Source organism: Pleurodeles waltl, chromosome 3_2 (assembly GCF_031143425.1).
Source record: "Pleurodeles waltl isolate 20211129_DDA chromosome 3_2, aPleWal1.hap1.20221129, whole genome shotgun sequence".
NCBI lineage: Eukaryota > Metazoa > Chordata > Amphibia > Caudata > Salamandridae > Pleurodeles > Pleurodeles waltl.
The window spans coordinates 24,513,963-24,538,581 of record NC_090441.1 but is presented as its reverse complement, the minus strand read 5'-3'; the positions used below and the strand labels follow the sequence as shown (position 1 = coordinate 24,538,581).

Below are 24,619 nucleotides of genomic sequence, written 5' to 3'. Positions count from 1 at the left end.
TTCATTTGGAAAATTGCTGTGATATTTCTTTCTTCTTTATTTGTGAAGGCACAATTTACTGGACTCCAAAATTAATACCCTTTTATCAATGTGCCAAGATCCTAATCTGCTAAATCCAATTCATGGAATTGTACAGAGCGTCGTCTACCATGAAGAGTCCCCGCCTCTTTATCAGCCGTCTTACCTGCAAAGTATGTTAATTAATATTTTTATGTCCATGCCAATCTTCTCTTATATACCAGTTTACATTTTCATTAGCCTTCAGAATGACTAAATCAAATAGTTAGCACAACAGTATCAATGCTCTGTTATGTGGTTGCATTTCAGTTTAAAACATCTGGGTTAGCTAGATGTAGTGGTAATACAGGTAGAAATTTTGAAAATGTGTAGTATATCATGAGGGCATGGGATGTATGTGTTTCTCTTATTAATATTACTCAGGACTTACTTGTGACACTCTCGGATTCAAAGACTGCTCCTGTTATATACAACAGTCTTGCTTTCCATGATCCCACCATCTCAGACCTAGACTGCATAGTCTGTTATAGTTTTCATGTGATAGGATATGAGTAATCAGCGCAGTACAAAAAAGTGTCATCCTTTAATGATTAAGTGCGCAACTTAGTCACTAGCGTTTACTTTATCAATCTTTTTTACCTTTTTTAAGTTTTGAAAATGAGTAACGTTGAGTTTACCATTCCAGGTTTTGGTTTTAATGGTTTGTGGAGATTTGCTGGGCCATTTTCCAAGGTATGTATGCTAACCGTAAGTACAGAAACGTGTATGTTGTTTAAGACTCATTACAGTCCTAGATTTTATTTGAAATAAAACCTCAGTATTGTGGACTTAGTACAATACCACAGTAGATCATACAGCATTCAACACTGTCTCATACATTACTAGAACCATTGAATAAATATTTAACATTAGCCCCTTAAGTTCCACTCCTTTGTAGAAGAACCGTGTTTTCAAAAGTAACAATTCAGTTGCTTTTTTATAAATCATCTGGTTAACTGATCTTGGCTATTGGGAAATGTAGTGAGTTAGGTACAAAAAAGAGAAAGGTCTGTGAAATACTTATTTAATCAAGCAGAACTACATCAGTTACCATTTTTTATTTAACTTTTGCATTGTCTCAAAGGTGTACTTATGGGATTCTGTAGCTTCAGTGTCTTTGGTGTGTTTGGTTTAAATACCTTTGTGTTTTTCTCATTTAATTAAAATCACAAACCATCTTGAAACTCAATTGTGTGGAACAATATAACTGGTCTCCAACTTAATAGAAAGGTGTCTACATGAATGCTATTTGATTGATTAACCAGTTTTGATCCTCTCCAGGTCTGTATGGTTATCAACCCTTTCCATGCCATGAGGTAGAGTCCCTAGAACACATTGAACAGCTCTGAAACATTAATTCTGCAATATCTTTGTGATAAGCATGTATTGTAAGCAAATACTCTGCATCTTTAATACAGAAAATTCAATCACACCTCTCGAGAAGACTCCCAGCTTACAGTGCAACAGCATTTTCTCATTTTGTTGTTTGAACCAGTATAAAGACACTTGCTTCAGCAATTTTTTATTTCTGCAAGACAGGATGATTTGTTCCTGGCAAACTTTTACATCTTAGTTGTCTTGACTGCCAGATATTGCAACCATTCTTCAAACACTGTGTTATTTTGTCTGGCAAAATCACCATGGATTTTGCCAGATAAATGTTATCCTTCGGCCTATCTATGTTTGAAAATTAACTTTTGTGTCCTTTAAGTGTTAGGTCAGTGAAGCTGGCAGCAGATTTCTCAAGTAAAGAGTTGTCCTCTAATAGCATCTTATTTGTGCTTTCATGCATGCATTGTTGTTGAAAAAGAGGTAGTACCTTACTTCCAGGAAACTTTGAGCCCGTTTCATACTAACACCTTATGCCAAGGCAAAGAGCTATATACATCTGCACCACAGTATGGTACAGTCTCTCTCCATATCTTGGTTTGAGGAGTGGTGATGCAATGTTTTCTCTCAGGAAGTCAACCCTGGTGAAATTTCTGCTAGTTTTTGATTCGTTCCCGAGGTTGAGGTCTAGCCCCTCAGTGTTCAGTTCTTAGTTTCTCTTTAGTTTTGCTAGTGACAGCTCTATCATTCTTGACAACAAAGAAGTCCATAGATAGATGCTAGGAAATAGTTGATGTCAAGGTGGAACACCAATGCAAGCTACTGAATCTAATTGTCAGTGAACACGATAATTAAAAAAAGATGAATACTAACTTCACTCCTAGAAATTAAGATCCTGCAGTTGGCAGCTGAGTAGTAGTTTTGGCCAACTGAGTGCAGTTGTGAGAACCTGTGGAATAAAAACGGCAATTGGTTTGATTTTCATTCCAGGCTCCCATTAATGAAGAATACCTCGACAGTCACCTCTAAATGGATTTTGAATTTGCGCAAAATGGCTGCTGCATGTAAATATAATATTCTGCTCAATACCAACTTGACAGTCCTCTTCTGGCAACATATGTCCTTTTGTTCATACTCAGTTTGTTACTATGCACGCTGTCCATATGATGGATGGTCCCAGGAAATCTGCAATTTAAAAACAAAAAAGAAATCTCTAGAAAAACTCAGAACCACTGAAACTCATGGATGGTCCCAGGAAATGTGCAATTTAAAAGAAAAAAAAAATCTCTAGAAACTCAGAACCACTGAAACTCAAGTATGACACCTTTGTTAGTAATCACCCTCTCATTACCTCGGTCCCCACTGAGCATGCACACACGGTCATTCAACCCACTTCTACTCCACCATTATATTAGTATTGCCTTTGTTAAAAAGAGAACAGCATCCCATAGATGTGACCCTTCGGCTTCTCGAATACAGTGATATACCGAAGCAAAAAAGTTAAAAAGAAAAATTTATATTTGGTAGATGTATTGAATGTAAGAACAGTTAATTATATCCTCTGTAGATTCAATCTATCCCTTTGGGAAACACACCCATGTTATCCAGTGCTTGTTTACGTCTATTCAAATGCATTTGTAAGGAATGCTATAGTACGCAAACACATAAATGAGGCGTCGGACCAGGAAACATTGATTTGTAACTTTTTCGGTAAAGTGCAGACTCCACTGTCATGCAGAGTGACAAAGGAAGAGAATTGTCTCAATAAGCAATGAGTAGGAGGCTCAATGTGCACACCCGATTTGACTCCAAATAAGATCAGCCCATCTGTATTAAACTGATATTGATGTCCCAGACCAACTAAGAGCCATGAACAAAATAGGGAAATACAGGTGTTTAAATTTACTCCTTTTAATTGGAAAGATTTAACTGTTTCCTCCTTGGAGAACACATGATGCATCCCCAAGTATATAACTCTGAGCATATCCCTGTAACTGAATGTGACTTTAATTTAAATGGGCAGTAATTTGTATCCTAGCTCTGGTCCTTTGGGCTTTGGTAATGGATCTCTTAAAAGTTTACTCTTATTAGCCATCCTCAAAATGCAAATGCTGCAGCACTCAAGAAACTTTCAACTGTCAGAACAGTTGTTCCTCCATTTTAACTCACATTTGTAGTTCTACCGGGCAGAGCAAAGGTGTTCACAACAATCTGCTGCATAGCCTGTTTTTCACTTGGTTTTTTTTCCTCCCCCCATTTTCACCATGGCACTTGACCAGTTCTTGTCAGTAAATTTGTGGTACCCCCAAATGGGTTTGTTTCATTCCCTGGATGTCCACCTTCCAGTAATATTTCCCTGGATTTCCACTTTCCAGTAATCTTCTCATGTTTCTTGTCTGCTGCACTTTGCTGGTAATTCACAGCTTCTTGGTATGCGTTCATTCTCGGAGTAATAATGCTTTAAAGCCCAACTGTTGTCTGATTTGTACATGCCCTGTTCGATACTAGTAAGTCTATCTGACTGCTCGTCAAACTTGGCTTTCTTATCTTTAGTAGCACTGTCTTGCCATTTGTGTTGTGCATGACCGTGATTGATTTTAGTAATCCTATTGCCTCATTCCAAAATTTCTATTCGTCCTTGAAGTCTCCCGGTAACGGGATGGTCCTTTAGTGTATCTTGATGTTAAAAAATAAAAATAAAAAAAACCTCCTTATCCTTTTTCTTTCTAAGCACTATTTTATGATTTGGGAAGGATGACTATCTACTAATGATTTAGTCTCTATTATTCTCCATTATTGGATCTTTCATAGATTCACATGCTTGAATTATTCCCCGATGTCAAAGTGGGACTCACTGTACCATAATAAAGCTGTATGTATTATTAACATAGGCCCCCTAATTGCAATGAACAGTCACTTTAATAGCTTATCTATGTCCTTTAAAAAAAAAATAAAAAAAAAAAAGACCAAAATGAACTATGACCAGTAATCCAACAGCATCCTGGAGAATCCTCCCAAGAGAGGCTGCATCCCTCAGATTTTCTATTGCATGTTGTGTGAAGGGAAGTCTTACTCAGCTTTGCTCAATTATTTTCTTCTCAAAAGCTTGAAATTTATCCTGAACATGTCTTATACTTCCAAAGAGGGCACTTCAGACCCTACAAAACCTATGTAAGAAAAATACTGCATGGGTCCGGAAAAACACAGCTAGAGGAAGAGCCTTTTCCTATGTCGTCCGCAGACCTGGAACACAATGCCACTTCACCTCAGGCAGTCCCCATCGCTGGCTCAGTTCAGGAAGGACCTCAAGACCTGGCTTTTCAACTGACCTGCATCCCCCAGCTAGAGTCTTGAGACACCCTGGGTGATAAGCCGCGCTTTATAATTGTTGATTGATTGGTTGATCATGTGGTTGACCCACATATGGACTGTCTTTATTGCCTCTACCCTCAGCATCAGGTAAAGGAGTGTAAAATGTCACACTTTCACATCTAACACCTTGAAGGACATGGAGGGAAGGCTACTTCTGTGGCTACCGAAGGCTAAGACTCAGAAATCCACCACTTCTGAGAAAGACAGTGACACCTACGAGAGGTCACATAAGAGGGCAAGATCCTCTGACCAGGGACTTCTGAGTAGAGCAGGAACAAGAAAGCCTTAAAGACCCATCATAAAGAACCTCTGCGAAAGAAAAGAAAACGAATCTCTACAGAGGAGGCCTCTTCTCAACACTGTCGACATCATTGTCGACTGCAGTGTCATTGTCGATGACTACGGTCATCACCGTCTCGTCTATGAGACCATTGTCGGCAAGGACAACAAGAGCTGTCCACACACCTATCTCGTCAACAAACATTCTGCCATCCATGAGGACATCGCCGACGTTGACATTACCAACTACACCGTCATCGGCAATGCCGGCTACGAGATTCCGGCCACTGACTCCGGCATTTACAGCACCAATGATCATGTCAACGGGACAGTTTACAATGATAAAAATCACAAAGGTGACAAAACATTAACAATGGAGTTAACATCTCCCAGTAGAGTTTCACCTTTTTCTCCATTACATCTGCTAGACATGGAAGAGTCAGATGATGGGCCTTTTCGACCGGCACACAGTCCATCAGAGTTTTGTCAAGTGCTAGGATGTTGAGGACAAGGAAGAAGAGGAAAATCATTACTACCACAAATATTATGCTTCTCTGCCCAAGAGGCGTTATGAGCAATATCGTTACCACCCACAACCTAAGCATGATGATGTACAGGTACCCATGTCTCTTGTCCAGGATTTGCAGGCTATGCTGCAAGATTACAGAAAAAGTTTCCTTGAACCTCAACAAGAACAGCCAGTAATACCACCTCAACCTACTGCTCTGACTACGCCAAGGCATATCCCACCACATGTTACGCACAGGATGACACCCACGTCAAACAATGGAAGACCCATCTTCATTGGAGGATGAAAGAGAGGAAAGTGAGATCCCGGAACATCACCTTTCACAAGATGAGTGGGATGGTTACTTTAATCCCACACCATCTCCTCCACAGCTCCATCCTTAAGATTCTCCCCCAGAGGACATCGGGGGTGTTCAATATATAATGGACAGGGCGGCAACAAGATTCCACCTCCCAAATTCCATCAAACAATCAGACTGTACCTTTATGACATAAAGGAACAAGCAAGAAAGTCAGTTAGAGCCATCACCATCATTGATTATATCTGGAAGGAGGGGATAAAATTAATGAAGAACCCAGCTACAGTAGCTGCAGTGCTACCCCACTTAGTCAAAAATTACAAATATCCAGAAGATTTCCCCCGTTTGCTTGACATGTTATCCCAAGCCAAATTCTGTGATTTCATAAGCTGCCCAACGTCGCTCCAGGAACACTTCCTCTCCCATCTCTACGCCACCGGACACAGAGGTCAGACGTTTCGATAATATAAGCAAGAGGTTTTTCCTCATGTCTGCTGTTGTTGTTCAAGCGGCCAACTCTGGCGATCCTGGGTCACTATTGCAGATATGGTCCAATAGCGCAGCCTTGGTGACCTTGTGCCTGAGGGCAAGAAAGTGGAAGCAACAAAAATGTTGCAACATGGTGAGCGCACTGAGCATAATAGATTGTGCCTTGGACATTGCCTCCAAAGGCTTTCGTTAACTAACTGGAGCAGTGTTCGTTAGACGGCAGGGTGGCGCAAAGCAATATTATTTAGGCCTGAATTACAATTTAAAATCTTAGATATGGCCTATGATGGGGAAACACATAGATTAAGCACTATTGGCAATAAAAACGGACCCAGACTCATCTAGGGCCACCGGCACCCTTCAATTTAAGAAATTGCTTTTTGGGGGGCTCATGGAAGAGGATTTTCCATGTAGAGAGGGGCATATGAACAGCACCAGCCCTTTCATTTGCACAGAAGACCTGCCTACCAACGGCCATGCCGTCAACCTCCTGCAGTGGTTATACTAAACAAGGCCCTCACTGAAAGCAACCCTCCCTGGATCGAGGCGAAGGTCATAAACAGTGATCTAGACCAGGTGCCGGCTACATACACTCCCTCCCATTCCATGGATGCAAATATTTCCAACTATCTACCCCAGTGTAGAGAAATAACATTGGACAAATGTGTATTAGACCGGGTCACTTATGGCCATACCCTGGAATTTGTTCAGAGGCCACCAAACAATCCTCCATGGAAATACACCACCCTTGTCTTCACTTGTTGAGAAAAGAAGCTTTCAGCATACTTGCAAAGGGAGCAATAGAAAAAGTTCAGTTTTCACAGAAGTGTGTAGGCTTCTATTCCTGCTTCTTCCTTATACAAAAGAAAACAGAGGAATGGAGGCCCATCCTAGACTTTAAAAAACTGAACAAATTCTTAAGCAAACAATCATTTCGGATGGTCACCCTCTCCGACATCCTGCATCACCTAAACAACAGAGACTTTGACAACTCTGGACTTGCAGGATGCATATTTCCACATCACTATACATCCCAAACACAGAAAATATCTTCACTTCACCGTAGCCAGTACCTACTACCAATTCAAAGTTCTCCCATTCTGACTCAAATTGGCACCTTGCATCTTCACCAAGTGCCTGACACCAGTAGCAGCCACTCTTGGAAGCCAAGATCACAAGGTGTTTCCCTACTTGAACAATTGGCTACTAAAAGCCCCAAAACCGCAGCAAACATCCAAACCCACACAAGCTTGTCCCACATTATTTCGCAAGCTGGGTCTCACTGTCAATTTTCGGAAACCGACAGCTATTCCAAGACAAACTAAAATGTTCCTAGGATCCCATCTGGATACAATACAGAGCATAGCTACCTCAAGACAGACAACAAAACCCAAGAAATCTGGCAGTCAAACTATCAAAAAGAAAGTCTGCTTCAGTGCATCTGTACAAGTCGCTGCTGGGCATGATGTCCTCCACAAGAAATCTAGTTCCTCTTTCATAACTGAAAATGAGACCATTGCAAGAGGATTTACAAAAACAGTAGATCCAGAAAGAAGGATCCTTGGAGGACATCATTTTTATCACTCCAAGAATGAGGGAGGTTCTAGTGTGGTGGTCTCAAACCTTTTATCTGTCAAAGCACTTCACGTTTTTACCTTACATACTCGAGTTCGACATAATGACAAAGCCTCTCTGCAACGCGGGGGTGGCCATCTGCAGGACCTGCAGATTAAAAGGAAAAGGTTGGCACAACAAAAGACCATGCATATCAACAGGCTAGAACTTAAAACCATCTTTCTCACTCCGCTGATGATCGCAGGTTCTTGAGTGCTTGTTTGTACGAACAATACGATCAGCATGCACTAAATCAACAAGTAAGGGAGGTACACAATCATTAACACTCTCCTAAGAGGCTCAGGATGTGTGGAATTGGTTCACAAATCACAAAATATCCCTCTTATAGCTGAACAGGAAATTACTGGATGCTAGAAATTCCCCCAGAGGTCCTAGAAGATCCACACGGTGCAGGGAGTTGGAAAAATGGGCGAGTTACAAGGGCAGACTCCTGAGACGTGAAGCAGAATATGGTTGTGGGACAAGGGAAGCAGCACAGGCGTGGAAGGCCCTAGTGGATGAGCTGTGTCAGGTTAATAGCCCCTTGATACTGCCCTGTCAGGAGAATCTCCCTGGACTCGCAGCCTCCCCCCCCTAAATTAGAGCGACGTAAAATAGTAAGTATGGACCCTCATCGCTGAGTAGGCATCTTTCCCCCAGAGCATACAAAACACAGAGAAACGTTGGGAAGTTTTGGCGTAAAGGGGCAAGCACTTTGAGTTTGTTTTATTCAACTGTGACTCCAGGGTAGGGGAGGGAGAAAGGATGAGCTAGCTATACTTAGTAGCAATGCTGTTTCACTTTGTGCTCTGGGCAGTTGTGCTCCTCTATTACAGGCTATAAGTTAATGTCCCACTGAAGATGAGTGGAAGAATTATCCAACTGTTCCAGATGCATAAAAATTAATAACGTTTGTTAAAAAAAAAAAATCACAAAAATCGCTGAGAGCTGAGCATGTGTCCAGGGTATACAACACCTTAGCAGAGACACTCAGCAGAACAAATGACATTTGCCACGAGTCGGAACTGATTCAAACAGAGCTGGACATGGTATTCTGATGCTGGGGCAAACCAGCATTGGATCTGTTTGCGACGGTCAAGAACATCAAATGCCAGTTCTATGGCAGTCGGTACCTGCTTCCAGGGTTGTGGGGGAATGCCTTTTTGATCAAATGCTCCCTCTCCTACCAAAGGTTCTCATGAAAGTTAAAAGGGAGCACTGTCGCCGCCTCCTGATTCCTCCTAGGTGGCCCAGGCAGCACTGGTTTGTGGAGCTCGTCCTGTTATCGGAATGCAATCCCATTCACCTTCTGACAACACAAGCACTGTCGACCATGAACCAGTACCAGATACTATATCTGGAACCAGCCCCTCTCTACTTGTGTGCATGGCTCCTGAATTCAACGAGGTCAGAGACCTAGACATTCCTCAAGACTTTAGGGATCTCCAATATAAAGCAAGAGCTAAATCCACAAACAAAACACAGCGATTCTGTTCATGAAGACAACAATCTAACTTGCACCCATTGGAAGCATCATTTGAGCAGATTCTGCCTGATCTCCTATCGCTCGCTAGATCAGGATTAGTGCATGTGTCTGTCCTGGTTCTCCTTGCAGCAATCTCACAGTACAGATGTTCATCACACACTCTCTCCCTCTGTTCCACTAGGACAGTGGTTCCCAACCTGTGGTTCCAGAAATGAAAAAGTGGGGGTCCACAGAAGCCAAAAGGTTGGGAACCACTGCACTAGGATAATCGAACAATTCATGAAGGGATTATTCAGAACTTTCCCTCAGGTCCGAGCTCCTCCTCTTGAATGACATCTCAATGTACTTCGCTCCCAGATCATGAAACCACTATTCAAACCCATTCAGAAAACATTATTGGCTCTCACCTCGGCTGTAAGAGCCAGTGAAATACAGACTTTCACAATGCAGGAACCTTTTTTATATTTTACTGACGAATATGTGCTTCTCAGAACAAATCCAAGGTTCATTCCCAAGGTCCCATCTCAATTTCATATCAATGAACCTATCATACTTTGCACTTTTTTCACAAATACAGCTTCACAAACTGAAAAGTCTTTCCATACTCTGGATATCAAACGATGTCTTAAATTCTATTTACATCGTACTAAGCAAGTACGTAAGACAGATCAACTTTCAGTGTCATATGGACAATCCCAACAAGATACTTCAGTCAGAAAATCAAATATTGCAATATGGATTTCTGTTAACATCCAGTGTTGTCATTTAAAGGTGGGCAAACCACTTACATTTAAATCAAGAGCGCACTCATCAAGGGCAGTGTCCACTTCAGCTGCTGTGTTTGCAGGTGTTCCATTGTAAAAGATATGCTCTGCTGTGACGTGGTAGAGCACCCACACATTCATGCAGCAGAATCGGCGAAACGCAGTGATGCAGCTGTAGGACAGGCGGTGTTATGTCATCTATTACATTAAGGTGAGCCTCTGTTCGTGGAGGTGTTTATTGGTATTTATTAGGTAGTAGCGTGAGATAACTGAGAAATGGCCCTGCGCTCTCACCCACAGAAGTCTGTTTATCCCCCTGACTAAATATTACGCTATGCCACAAAGTTGTGGGGAGAAACACTAAATACTAGAAGCATTCGCACAGAGAAAAAAATAAATACGCCGTAACCAATAGATCATTGAAAAATAATTATTGAGTTATTCAGTTAATACCAATCCATCCTATAATGAAGAATGTACAAATCACTGTACATGTCATCTGATCCTGAAAATCGTTTCCCATATATCAATTTGGCTCCCGGCCAATCATGACGCTGCTGTCACCAGTATGACAGCAGCGTCGGATTGGTCTGAGCGGCCTGCTTCGCCTTTCAGACTGGGAGTGGGAGCTTGGGCAATTTCTCCTCTTGACTGTGTAATACAGCCGGGTAGAGAACATGCAAAGTGAGCATGTCTGTTTGGCCGGTTCAACTCGGCCGGCCAAACAGACATTCACAGTTTGTGGTGCACATAGTCCTCCTCCGGCCACCTCCCTCCAGCCCAGCCCCACCCCTTCTCCCTGGAAAACTAAAATGATAATTACATAGCGTTGTTTTCATTTTATTTTTCCTTTCCCCACAATCCAGTGGGGCTTAGCGGAGGAACCGCCCTTGTTGTTGTATACTGCATAACTGTTCATGTATTGAGTATTTAAACTTGAGATATATAGATATTTGTATATATTTGTGTGTGTGTGTATGTATATATATATATATATATATATATATATATATATATATGTTTGTATTAATGTGTTACCCACCATCCTCAAAGGGTACTTAGATTACCACAATGTATACTTAAAATAACTGCTTGCTATTCTGATTCAAGCATGTGAATCTCTGAAAGATCCAGTACTGGAGAAGAAAATGAGTTACTTACCTGTTACTACAGTTCTCCAGTATTGATATCTTTCATAGATTCAAATGCGACCCACCCTCCTCCCCCGAGAGTGCTCCTCTTATAGCTCGAGTGAAGTTATTCCCATTTGTGTTCGAAAATTTGAGGAATGCACCCTCTTTTGGGAGTATTCTACACAGAGCTGTTGCCTTATAGGTCATAGTTCAAGTTTGGTCCTTTTTTTAAAAGGACATACATAAGCTATTAAAGTGAATGTTCATTGCTATTAGGACCTATAGTAATGATACATACTTCTTTATTATGGTACTGTGGGACTACCACTTAAACAACGGGAAATGTTTCAAGCATGTGAATATATGAAAGATGCCAATACTAGAGAACTGCAGTTACAGGTAAGTAACTCTTTTTTTTATCAACATGAAACTCCACCACTCAGATGGTCCATGCTAAATGTGCTCCTAGTGACTGTCTAGAAATAAGAACGAGTCAGCCTTCATCCTGTGGGAACACCAGAGTCCAGACCCATTGCATGGTTTTCATTGCAGCCAGCTTGCGTGTAATTATTTTCTGCTTCCACCCATCCTCCCATTGTGCCTGCAGTCTGCTAGGTGTTCTCAAAGTTTCTCCTATTCCTTCACTTTATTTACCACAAGTGTCTTCCAGCCTGAATCTTCTAAACTGGTAATAGGAACGTGAGCAGAACTTGCCACCACAAACCCATCACTGTATCCTCTGGTAACAGTGGCCTAGAGTGGGGTGGTGGGCACATTTTTCCACGAAGCTAGTTTCCAGGAGATTTCCAATAAATTCTTGATGCTTTTCTGCCTTTTCATCTCAGTTGCATTAGCTACACGTTGCATGTGAAGCTGGTGCCATCAGGAATGCAGCCAGTTCTCAAGCATTTCTGGCTCATATTTACTTACCAGATCACTGACCCTGTGAACACACATTCTTGTGAAACATAACTGTCAGGAGACAAGTCTTCTCATGCCGTATTGTTATCTCATTTGATGAGAAGCCAAATGGCCTCCAATCAACCACCCTTAATATATAGGGTTGGACAGAGAATGGAATTTGAATTTCTCCAGTGCCCTTACTTACAATAGCTCCTTACTTAATGCACCTAGCTAGGTCGGCTGTTTCACACACCTTTCTGAAGGTTCACTTGACACCGATCTTCACATGCAGCTTTTTTTCTTGAAGTGTTTGTAATCTGATTTTATTAAGGGATCGCTAAGAGCTTTACATCTCTATTCTTTCTGGCATTTCTGTCAAGAAAGCACTTTTTCATGTTTTGACATTGAGTGTCTCAACGTTCTGTGTCAAACACTTTTTTGCCTTCTACTGTAGTTTTCCAATTTTGTGACTTCATACACAAAGAGAGCAATGAAACTGTATCTGGACAACACCAAAGGGATTTTACTCTGTATTTCTGGCCTGTGCCCCCACTGTCCTAAGCAAAATCTTTCTTTCAAGCTATCTACATGAATGACAGTAGATACACCAGTTTAGCTAGGTAACAACGCACTGCCCTAGGGGCAGCAATGTCAAAGTGTATTTGTATCTTAACCTGATGTTATGTCCTTGATACAAGCGGGTAAGGCTTCAAATTTGTATGTGTTAAGTTGTGTTCTAACTGCATATAAATCTGGTAATTATCGCATACCAGCAAAGCAATCACTCAACTTTAGCACTTTTTCTGATGCATGGACATCATCTTCATATGCATATAGGACCTTCAATAGCCTGTTGATATTTTTTTATTTTATGTTCAAAAGAAATGAATATGACAACTCTAGAGAATTATTTGGTCCTTGGCATTTGTTGGGCCTCTCTGTCATATTTGTGCATGCATCATCTGAGTTAAAGAAGCAGTTCTCCTTAGGCAAGTTGGCACATCAATATTGTAGAGAATGTGCTAGTTACATTCCTGGTAGAGAAGTTTAAAAAAATGAATGAACTGCAAACGTATCTGGTGTCTTTGAGGTCCTCAATGAGTGTTGTAATAATATAAATCTTGCAATGATGACCAATATGTTAAACTGGTTTTAAAGGAAACATCATTCTCTGCAGTAGATTGCAAATGCCTTCACATGAAAATAGGTCTTAAACATTCTTCCCTAGCAGTTGAATGCCTTCTTAACCATGTATTGCTCTGCGAAGAGCAGATGTTTTTAAATGGATGCTATCTTTTTTCTGACAACTTTAAAATTCATAATTAAATCCTCTGCGAGGAGTATTTGTGTCTGTTTTAAGAAAGAAGCATTACATAGCATTGCAGTAACTATGCCAGCTATCTGCAGTGAATTGCTTGCTCTTTGTATCCTGCAGGAGTAGAAACAACTAATGTTCTAAGAAGCGATTTTGATATCTTACAATAAGCTTTCTTTCTTACTCTAAAGGATGAGACCAGTATTCCACATCCCTTGCTTGGTCCTCCTTGCAAATGTATATAACCTTGCTCTTTACCAGCTATAATAACACCGGCATCCTCTTTCTACTTCCTTACATCTATTGAGTCTCAGAGTTGCAATGAAATTAATTACTTACCAGTTTAGGAATGATGTAACTGCCTCCTGTGTTTTCCCTGCATATCATCGGGAATCTCCTAATTATCAGTCAAATCCTCAGTGTGACATGTGATAAATATTTTTTGATGAGTTATTACTGCCATACGTTCTTGATGTTTGAGTTTTACCAGTTAGTTACACTGGCTCATGTATGTTTTTAGCAACTGGTGCTAGGTGACACCAGCCACTGGTGTGTTTTTTTTCTGGATTTTCATTCATCTTTTTTTGTCAGATGTTTCATTATTTCTGTCATTTTTATATCTTTTCAGATCAGAGCATGTGCTTCCAAAGTCCTTACGTTCTAAAGAGGCATATATCTATGTCTTATCCAATATCTCATGCATGTGTCATTTAAGGTTCAAGCTTGACTCTTTCTCTCATGGCAGATATTCTTTGATACATCCTAAACAATTCACAATATGGAAGTGAAACTCTTTCTGGCCCCTATATGGATAAATAATTTAAATGACAGCTTCCATCTCAGAACAGACCAGTGTCCCACAACATTATTCCTTAACCAGAAGAAAATCGCCATTGCACCACTCTAAGAAGAGTAAACATACAAACCCTAAAAGAGTAATTTACCTCTTCTCACATGTAGTCTGTCTGACCTCAGTGGCCATTATTTCCTTATAACCACTTTTGATTATAGTTGGAACGGAGTTAGGAAAACAAAAGTGATCTTACAAGCAAGTACATTATCTGCCAACTGGAGAAGCTAGAATAGTTTGAATGAGAGTAGGACCATTGTTTTAAATAGCTCCTTCATTCTCAAGGATCTCCACATGTGCATACGTTTGTGGCCTAACATTAATGTAATTACTATGATGATGCATGCACACATCTGCACCATATGCCACTTACTAAGGTTTTGAGACTTTTAGTCATTGCACAAAGTACAAATTGCTAGCTGGTGGAGCAGTGGTAAGAGATATCTACATTTTAGCTCTTAACAAGTGTTTAGTGAAGCAGGTTGATTATTCAGTGTAGTAGGCTGTACAAAATACTTTCAAAAGTAGCATTTTTATCATAAGATTCCTAAAGCCCTTTTGAATCTAGTTGCTTAGTTAGCTCAACCTATAAACTTGATAGTGTGCTTTTTGTGATTTGGTGTAAATTCCTTTAATAGTTTTGGAGATATTAGAGTTGAGAAAAAAAAACTATCTAGGGACACGGATCCTCTGTGGATCCAACTGTCCCTTTGCTGATATCTGATTGGCTGTCAGCACTTCAACCAAGAAGTTTCGGCAGCTGTCTTGGGTCTCTGCTTCAGTCAAGTCCCACAAAAAAAGTGGAAAAAAAGAAAAAGGGTCAGTGTAGGAACACCCTGAGTTGGGCCAGGTCTTGGGGGCTTTAAAAAGGAGGGGACTCAGTCCCCCCCCCCCCCCCTCCAAAGGGCTTCTGTTAGCCCTGGGGACTGCCACCTTCCCAGGATGATTACAGCTCCCACCATAAAAAAGCAAATAAACTCCGCTTTCTGCAAGTGAGAACTGTCAAACAAACAAATACGTGTGCAGGGAAACAGCTGAAAACATTGCTCCCGCAAGCAGGGAGCTGCTATATGAAGCAGCTTCCTGCTTGTGGGAGCAGTGCCGGCTCCAGCAGGATGTGGAGAGCCGGATAGATTGTTTTTGCAATGGTCACTCCATGCAATGACTTCAAAGCGTCACTATAGCAAAATGTTTTGCGAGAATGTTATACTTAACATTTTGAGACACTTCAGATCAGGGTCACTTTTGGCCTAATGGTAAAGGCCTTGGACTGTCAGTAGGCTGAAGGTTCAAATCATTGTATCTCATGACAGTGTCTGTTTATTTTCCAGTGTTTTGACTATTAAACATTCCTAGTGATGTAACATTTTAAGTCCTTTTCCATTCAAAATCTTTGGGTTCAGTGTCATAGCTAAATCTGGAACCACATGCTAAGGAATCACTTTTGGCCTAGTGGTTAAAGTTTCAGACCCATACCCTGAAGGTTGAGGGCATCTGTATATGTGTCTGTGGTTTTTTCCCTGGGTCTCTGGGGCCAAAATTGGCCGTCATGGAGGGGCCACATGGCCCTCCTACCCGCCGCCCCCCAAAATAAAAGGTTTTGAAGGCCGAGCCCCAGGGGATGGAGTCCCCGGGCACAAAATTAGCCGAGGGAGGAGGACCATGCAAACCTGCAGCCAACTCCCACTGCGCATGGCCAAAGGTTGTGTGCAGCGTGAGGTTGGGGGGTGGCCGCAGGGTCTGGCCGCAGGCCTGGCCCTGCAGTTAACGTCGCGGTGGGGTTGGTTGTGCGCGGCACAAGGTTGGGTAAACCACTGCCGTGCACCACCAAAGGCTTTGTGTGGATTAAGGTATAGTAATGAAAACATAGAAATTCACTGAAAAAAAAAAAAAAGGTTACAGAGACATTATAATTAATTTTTTAAAAACATAGAAATTCACTTAAAAAACCAAAGGTTACCAGGGCGTTATAATTAGGTTCTGAATGTACTTGTACAAACCCTTAGAAACTTAGTGGTTATGGTTAGAATTATTTCAAGTAAGTGTAACTTAAGGTATCTATAAATGCGCCCTCACCCTACACTGCTAATTACCCCAGATATTACAGCACTCATGGCATCTTTTATAACATTGATAATATCACTGTAACATTTGTTGTAAAATTAATAATAAAAAAAGTTATAGTTACCTTAGGGCACGAGTTATAGTTACTAGAAATACCTATAACTGGTGAATTTCTAAGGGTTTTTTAAGAGTAAGTTCAGATCCTAACTATAACGTCCCTGTAACCTTTTTTTAAATTTTGTTTTAAAAGTGAATATATATATATATATATGTTCGATGGCATGTGTAGCTGCAGATACATGTGCTGTGCGCACTGTTCCTGCCATCTAGTGTTGGGCTCGGAGTGTTACAAGTTGTTTTTCTTTGAAGAAGTCTTTTCGAGTTGCGGGACCGATTGACTCCTCCCTTTCGGCTCATTGCGCATGGTCATCGACTCTATCTTAGATTGTTTTCTTTCCGTCATCGGGTTCGGACGTGTTCCTCTTCGCTCCGTGTATTCGATTCGGAATAAGACTAAATTCACCGAAAATCATGGGTATTGTTTACAATCGCGAAACATCTTGCATCGACACTGGCGAAACACAGCTTTGGTGGCCCTTCGGGGCTTCCGCGCCCAGCCTGGGCCTGGTCAGCCCGACTGCAGAAAACGTTGGAGCCTAATGGACCGGACCCTGTTCCGTTTCTGCCCACAGTGCCACGCCAAGTATCCCTACACAGACCAACATCGGGTCTGTAATCTGTGTTTGTCACCGGACCACCGAGAAGATACCTGCGAGGCCTGCAGGTCCTTTCGATCGAAGAAGACCTTGAGGGATTGGAGGGCGAGGCGACTGCAAATGGCGTCGAAGAGTTCAGAGCACCTTGACGTCGAGGAAGAGGAGATGGCTATCTCCATTCAAGGTTCGGATTCGGACGACTCCGACGCAGACCGACCACCCACAGCAGGCCAACATATGAGTACGCCTGCCCCGACCCAAGCCCAGAGTAAGTCCAAGACAAAACATAAGGCCTCAGGGAAGCCACTGCCGGAAGGCCATGGCTCGACCCATAAGAAATCAAGCGGTGACCAAGCAACACCTTCGGCACCGAAAAAGGCCAAATCTGTGCCGAAGACTTCAGACTCGAGCCGAGAACCTGTGACCGAGAAAACTTGACATCGACTCGTCGAGTCGGCGAAGCCTCGAAAGAGTCTTTCGGAGCCGAGGCCTACTATCAGCATGGGCATTTCGGTGCTGAAAAAACTGGCTTCGGAGCCGAAAAAAGCCTTGTACACCGAGGAACATGGACTCTCAAAACAACTAAAAGAGAGACACAGATTTGAGGAGGAACTTCACCAAATGGAGGAGTTTGATGAAACACAGGCAAAGATACAGATCCATAAGGATACTGGGAAGATCCAAACGGCACCTCCTCTCAAATTCAAAAGGAAACTGACTTTCCAAGGACGTTCAGACACTGAGCAGCCAAAGGCTAAAGTGCCCACAGAAAAATCTCTGTCACGCCAATTTTCCCCAGAACATTCTTCTCCACATTCTCCGCAAAGAACATTGTCACCTATTGCAACGCCCATTGCACAGTCACCCACACACACTGTGCAATCGCAAGAAGATACAGACCCCTGGGTCCTCTACGATCCCCCTGTGTCGGACAATAGCACAGAGTGCTATCCTTCTAAACCCTCTCCGCCCGAAGATAGCACCTCATACACTCAAGTCTTGGCTAGGGCTGCTGCATTCCACAATGTGAGCATGCACACAGAGCCATTGGAGGACGACTTTCTCTTTAATACTTTGTCCTCAACGCATGCTTCCTATCAGTCTTCCTATGCTCCCAATCATGCTTAAGCATGCCCAACAAATTTTTCAGGAGCCCGTGAAAGGGAGAGCCATTACACCACAGGTGGGAAAGAAATACAAGCCACCACCGTCAGACCCAGTGTTCATCACACAGCAGCTGCCCCCAGACTCTGTAGTGGTTGGAGCTGCGAGAAAGAGAGCCAACTCACAGTCATCTGGAGATGCACCACCTCCAGATAAGGAGAGTAGGAAGTTCGACGCGGCAGGAAAGAGAGTAGCGTCACAAGCTGCCAATCAGTGGCGCATAGCAAACTCTCAGGCCCTTCTTGCACGATATGACCGAGCTCATTGGGACGAGATGAACGATATCATCCAACATCTCCCCAAGGAATACCAGAAAAGAGCTCAGCAAGTAGTAGAGGAGGGACAAGCAATATCTAATAATCAAATACGATCTGCATTAGATTCTGCCGATACTGCCGCAAGAACAGTGAACACTGCAGTGACAATTAGACGCCATGCTTAGCTAAGATCCTCAGGTTTCAAACCAGAGATTCAATAGGCTGTCCTCAATATGCCATTCAATCAGCAACAGCTATTTGGCACACAAGTAGACACGGCCATTGAAAAAATGAAAAAGGACACGGATACGACCAAAGCAATGGGAGCGCTCTACTCGTCCCAATACAGAGGGACATTCAAAAACCCGCAATATAAGGGAGGTTTTAGACCACAGTCATCAGAAACATCCACCTCTCAACCAAAACCCTCCTACCAATCACAATATCAGAGAAGGGGGTTTCGCGGGTCCTTCAGGGGACAATTCCCAAGGTCCAGGGGAAAATTCCAAACCACAAAGCAGGCCTCTAATACCAAGCAGTGACTTGCCCATCACCCTTCCCCAACACACATCCCCGGTGGGAGGAAGACTCGGAATGTTCCACAATCAATGGACAAATATAACAACGGACACATGGGTTCTATCAATTATCCAACATGGTTACTGTAGGAAGTTGGCTCTGTATATACTATTTCAAAGTAAGAAATAGTGTGCACAGAGTCCATCGGTTCCCTTTACAGGTAAGATAGTGGCAAAAAGAGATCATTCCAATGCTCTATTTTGTGGTAGTGTGGTCGAGCAGTAGGCTTATCAGAGGGTAGTGTTAAGCATTTGTTGTACACACACAGGCAATAAATGAGGAACACACACTCAGACTTACTCCAGGCCAATAGGTTTTTATATTGAAAAATATCTTTTCTTAGTTTATTTTAAGAACCACAGGTTCAAGATTTACAAGTAATACTTCAAATGAAAGGTATTTCACTCAGGTATTCTAGGAACTTTGAATAATCACAATAGCATGTACGGTTGTGGCAAAAATGGCAATAAGCTATTTTAAAAGTGGACACTGCAAAAATCAACAGTTCCTGGGGGTGGTAAGTAACTGTTAAGTTCACAGGTAAGTAAAACACTTACAGGGTTCAAAGTTGGGTCAAAGGTAGCCCACCGTTGGGGGTTCAAGGCAACCCCAATGTTACCACACCAGCAGCTCAGGGCCGGCCAGGTGCAGAGGTCAAAGAGGTGCCCAAAACACATAGGCTTCAATGGAAACAGGGGAGCCCCGGTTCTAGTCTGCCAGCAGGTAAGAACCCGCGTCCTCGGAGGGCAGACCAGGGGGGTTTTGTAGGGCACCGGGGGGGGAGGGGACAAGCACGCACAGAAAGTACACCCTCAGTGGCACAGGGGCGGCCGGGTGCAGAGTGCAAACAGGCATCGGGTTTTGTATTGAAAGCAATGGGGAGACCCGGGGGTCTCTTCAACGATGCAGGCAGGCACAGTGGGGGCTCCTTGGGGTAGCCACCACCTGGGCCAGGCAGAGGGTCGCCTGGGGGTCGCTCCTGCACTGGAGTTCGGTTCCTTCAGGTCCTGGGGGCTGCAGGTGCAGTGTTGGTTCCAGGCGTCGGGTCCCTTGTTACAGGCAGTCACGGTCGGGGGGAGCCTCTGGATTTCCTCTGCAGGCATCGCTGTGGGGGCCCAGGGGGGGGGGGGGCGTCTCTGGTTACTCAGGGTCTTGCAGTTGCCGGGGAGTCCTCCCTGAGGTGTTTGTTTTCCGTAGGTCGAGCCGGGGGTGTAGGGTGCAGAGTGGAAAGTCTCACCCTTCCGGTGGGAAACGTGAAATCTTTAAAGTTGCTTCTTTGTTGCAGAAAGTTGCAGATTGTTGAACAGGGCTGCTCTTCACAGGAGTTTCTTGGTCCTTGGTTGCAGGGCAGTCCTCTGAGGCTTCAGAGGTCGCTGGTCCCTGTTGGATGCATCGCTGTTGCAGTTTTCTTCGAAGTTTGGGAGACAGGCTGGTAGGGCTGGGGCCAAAGCAGTTGTCGTCTCCGTCTTCACTGCAGGGCTTCAGGTCAGCAGTCCTCCTTCTTCTTTAGGTTGCAGGAATCTAGTTTCCTAGGTTCTGGGAGCCCCTAAATACTGAATTTAGGGGTGTGTTTAGGTCTGGGAGGGCAGTAGCCAATGGCTACTGTCCTTGAGGGTGGCTACACCCTCTTTGTGCCTCCTCCCTATGGGGAGGGGGGCACATCCCTAATCCTATTGGGGGAATCCTCCATCCACAAGATGTCACCTCAGCTCAGGATACCTTAGTGGCTGTCCTGACTGGGGGGGGGGGTGACTCCTTGTTTTTCTCATTATCTCCTCCAGCTTTGCCGCCAAAAGTAGAGGCAGTGGCCGGAGGGGCGGGCATCTCCACTAGCTGGGATGTCCTGTGGCGCTGTAACAAAGGGGGTGAGCCTTTGAGGCTCACCGCCAGGTGTTACAGTTCCTGCAGGGGGAGGTGAGAAGCACCTCCACCCAGTACCCGCTTTGTTCATTGGCCCAAGGGTGACAAAGGCACTCTCCCCATGTGGCCAACAACATGTCTGGTGTGTGGCAGGCTGGCAAAAACTAGTCAGCCTACACTGGAAGTCGGGTATGTTTTCAGGGTCCATCTCTAAGATGCCCTCTGGGTGTATTTTACAATAAATTGCACACTGGCATCAGTGTGCATTTATTGTGCTGAGAAGTTTGATACCAAACTTCCAAGTTTTCAGTGTAACCATTATGGTGTTGTGGAGTTCGTGGCTGACAGACTCCCAGACCATAAACTCTTATGGCTACCTTGCACTTATAATGTCTAAGGTTTGGCTTAGACACTGTAGGGGCATAGTGCTCATGCACGTATGCCCTCACCTGTGGTATAGCGCACCCTGCCTTAGGGCTGTAAGGCCTGCTAGAGGGGTGACTTACCTATGCCACAGGCAGTGTGAGGTTGGCATGGCACTCTGAGGGGAGTGCCATGTCGACTTAGTCATTTTCTCCCCACCAGCACACATAAGCTGTGAAGCAGTGTGCATGTGCTGAGTGAGGGGTCCCTAGGGTGGCATAAGACATGCGGCAGCCCTTAGAAACCTTCCCTGGCATTAGGGCCCTTGGTACCAGGGGTACCAGTTTCAAGGGACTTACCTGAGTGCCAGGGTTGTGCCAGTTGTGGAGACAAAGGTACAGTTTAGGGCAAGGACACTGGTGCTGGGGCCTGGTTAGCAGGGTCCCAGCACACTTTTAAATCATAACTTAGCATTAGCAAAGGCAACAAGTCAGGGGGTAACCATGCCAAGGAGGCATTTCCTTACAGTTACTGCATAGAATTCACACATTTTCCTCCAGATATTCCCCCAAGAGCGCACAAACTGTTGTTGCAACATCTAACACTGTTACAAACAGAGGTGCAGGCATTATTGACAAAGCAAGCCATAGAACTAGTACCTCATCAACAAAAAGGAACAGGGGTCTATTCCCTGTACTTCCTTATTCCCAAAAGGACAAAACACTAAGACCAATTTTAGATCTCAGGACTCTCAACCTATTCATCAAATCAGAACACTTTCACATGGTGACGCTACAAGATGTAGTCCCAATACTAAAACAGGGAGAATACATGTCAACACTGGATTTAAAAGATGCGTATTTTCATATACCCATCCATCCATCTCACAGAAAATATCTCAGGTTCGTTAGACAAGGAAAACATTACCAATTCAAGGTATTACCCTTCGGGATAACAACAGCCCCCAGAGTATTTACAAAATGCCTTGCTGTGCTAGCAGCATACATAAGGAGACAACACATGCATGTATTCCCATATCTCGACGATTGGCTAATAAAGGCCAACACTCAACAGCAGTGTCAAAATCACACACGTGACGTAATAGATACCCTACACACACTAGGGTTTTCTATAAATGACCACAAATCACACTTGAAGCCATCCCAAATCCAACAATACTTGGGAGCTACACTCAAAAAGCGATCGCAAGTCCAAGCCCACAAAGGGTACTACAATCATTCCACACCATGGTGCCAAAAATACAACCAAATCAGCATTACACAGTCAGATGTGTGATGAAACTCGTAGGCATGATGGTATCATGCATCGCAATTGTCCCAAACGCAAGGTTACACATGCGGCCCTTGCAGCAGTGCCTTGCAAAACAATGGTCGCAGGCACAGGGTCAACTCCAAGATCTAGTGTTGATAGACCGCCAAACACACTATTCGCTTCAGTGGTGGAACCCCGTAAATTTAAACAAAGGGCGGCCTTTTCTAGACCCTGTGCCTCACGCCATTCTCACAACAGACGCATCAATGATTGGGTGGGGAGCACACCTCAACAATCACAATATACAAGGACAGTGGGACAACGAGCAAAAACAGCTACACATAAATCACTTAGAGCTGCTAGCAGTCTTTCTAGCACTAAAAGCTTTTCAACCTCTTCTAGCTCACAAACACATTCTTGTCAAAACAGACAATATGACAACAATGTACTACTTAAACAAACAGGGGGAACACACTCATCACAACTCTGCCTCCTAACGCAAAAAATTTGGCATTGGGCAATTCACAACAATATTCACCTAATAGCACAATACATCCCAGGCATTCACAATCAATTAGCAAACAATCTCAGCCAAGATCACCAGCAAACTCACGAGTGGGAAATACATCCCCAGATACTACAAAAATACTTTCGCCAGTGGGGGACACCAGACAAAGATCTGTTCGCCACTAATCAAACCGCAAAATGCCAAAACTTCGCGTCCAGATACCCACACCCTCAGTCCAAGGGCAATGCTCTATGGATCAATTGGTCAGGGAAATTTGCTTACGCTTTCCCCCCTCTCCCACTCATTCCTTTCCTAGTCAACAAACTGCGTCAAAACAAACTCAAACTAATACTCCTAACGCCAACCGTGGTACACCACACTGTTGGACCTCTCAGTAGTACCTCACATCAAACTACCAAACAGACCAGACCTGTTAACGCAACACAAACAACAGATCAGACACCCCAATCCAGCAATGCTCAATCTGGCAATCTGGCTCCTGAAGTCTTAGAGTTTGGCTATCTAAATCTTCCAAACGAGTGTATTGAAGTCATTAAACAGGCAAGAAAACCTACCAACAGGCATTGCTATGCTAATAAATGGAAAAGATTTGTTTTCTACTGCCAAGCAAAACACATCATACCATTAGATGCGTCCATACAGGACATCGTAGGCTATTTACTACTCTTGCAAAAAGCAAATCTTGCTTTTTCATCCATCAAAATACACCTCACTGCAATTTCGGCTTACTTGCAAATTAAACACACGAAATCACTGTTTAGAATACCAGTCATTAAAGCCTTCATGGAAGGACTAAAGCGGATCATACCTCCAAGGACACCACCAGTACCCTCATGGAATCTTAATATTGTACTTGCACGACTAATGGGTCCGCCTTTTGAACCCATGTATTCTTGTCAAATCCAATTCTTAACTTGGAAAGTGGCATTTCTAGTAGCTATCACTTCACTACGAAGAGTTAGTGAAATACAGGCTTTCACTATTGAGGAACCCTTTATAAAAGTACACAAACATAAAGTGGTTCTCCGCACACATCCAAAATTTCTACCGAAAGTCATTTCACCGTTTCATTTAAACCAAACAGTGGACCTCTCAGTTTTCTTCCCACAGCCAGACTCAGTAGCAGAAAGAGCACTGCATACATTAGACATAAAAAGAGCTCTAATGTACTATATAGACAGAACAAGACCATTTCGTAAACCTTAACAATTGTTCGCATTCCAGAAACCCCATGCTGGTAGCCCTAATTCCAAACAAGGCATAGCCAGATGGATAGTTAAATGCATACTAATGTGTTACCTGAAAACTAAAAGGGAACTCCTCATTACACCAAAGACACACTCCACTAGAAAGAAGGGAGCAACAATGGCCTTTCTGGGTAACATACCAATGACAGA

General features: G+C 43.2%; 1 protein-coding gene across 8 annotated transcripts in view; it reads left to right on the top strand.

The window, feature by feature from the left end:
- Nucleotides 1–24,619, top strand: part of NF1 (neurofibromin 1) — a 1,379,374-nt gene that overhangs the window by 1,173,884 nt on the left and 180,871 nt on the right. For all 8 annotated transcript variants that reach the window (XM_069226659.1, XM_069226655.1, XM_069226657.1 and 5 more), the window contains 2 exons: nt 49–191; nt 704–750. In XM_069226659.1, the coding sequence (XP_069082760.1) occupies nt 49–191; nt 704–750 (190 nt within the window). The remainder of the gene's footprint in view (nt 1–48; nt 192–703; nt 751–24,619) is intronic.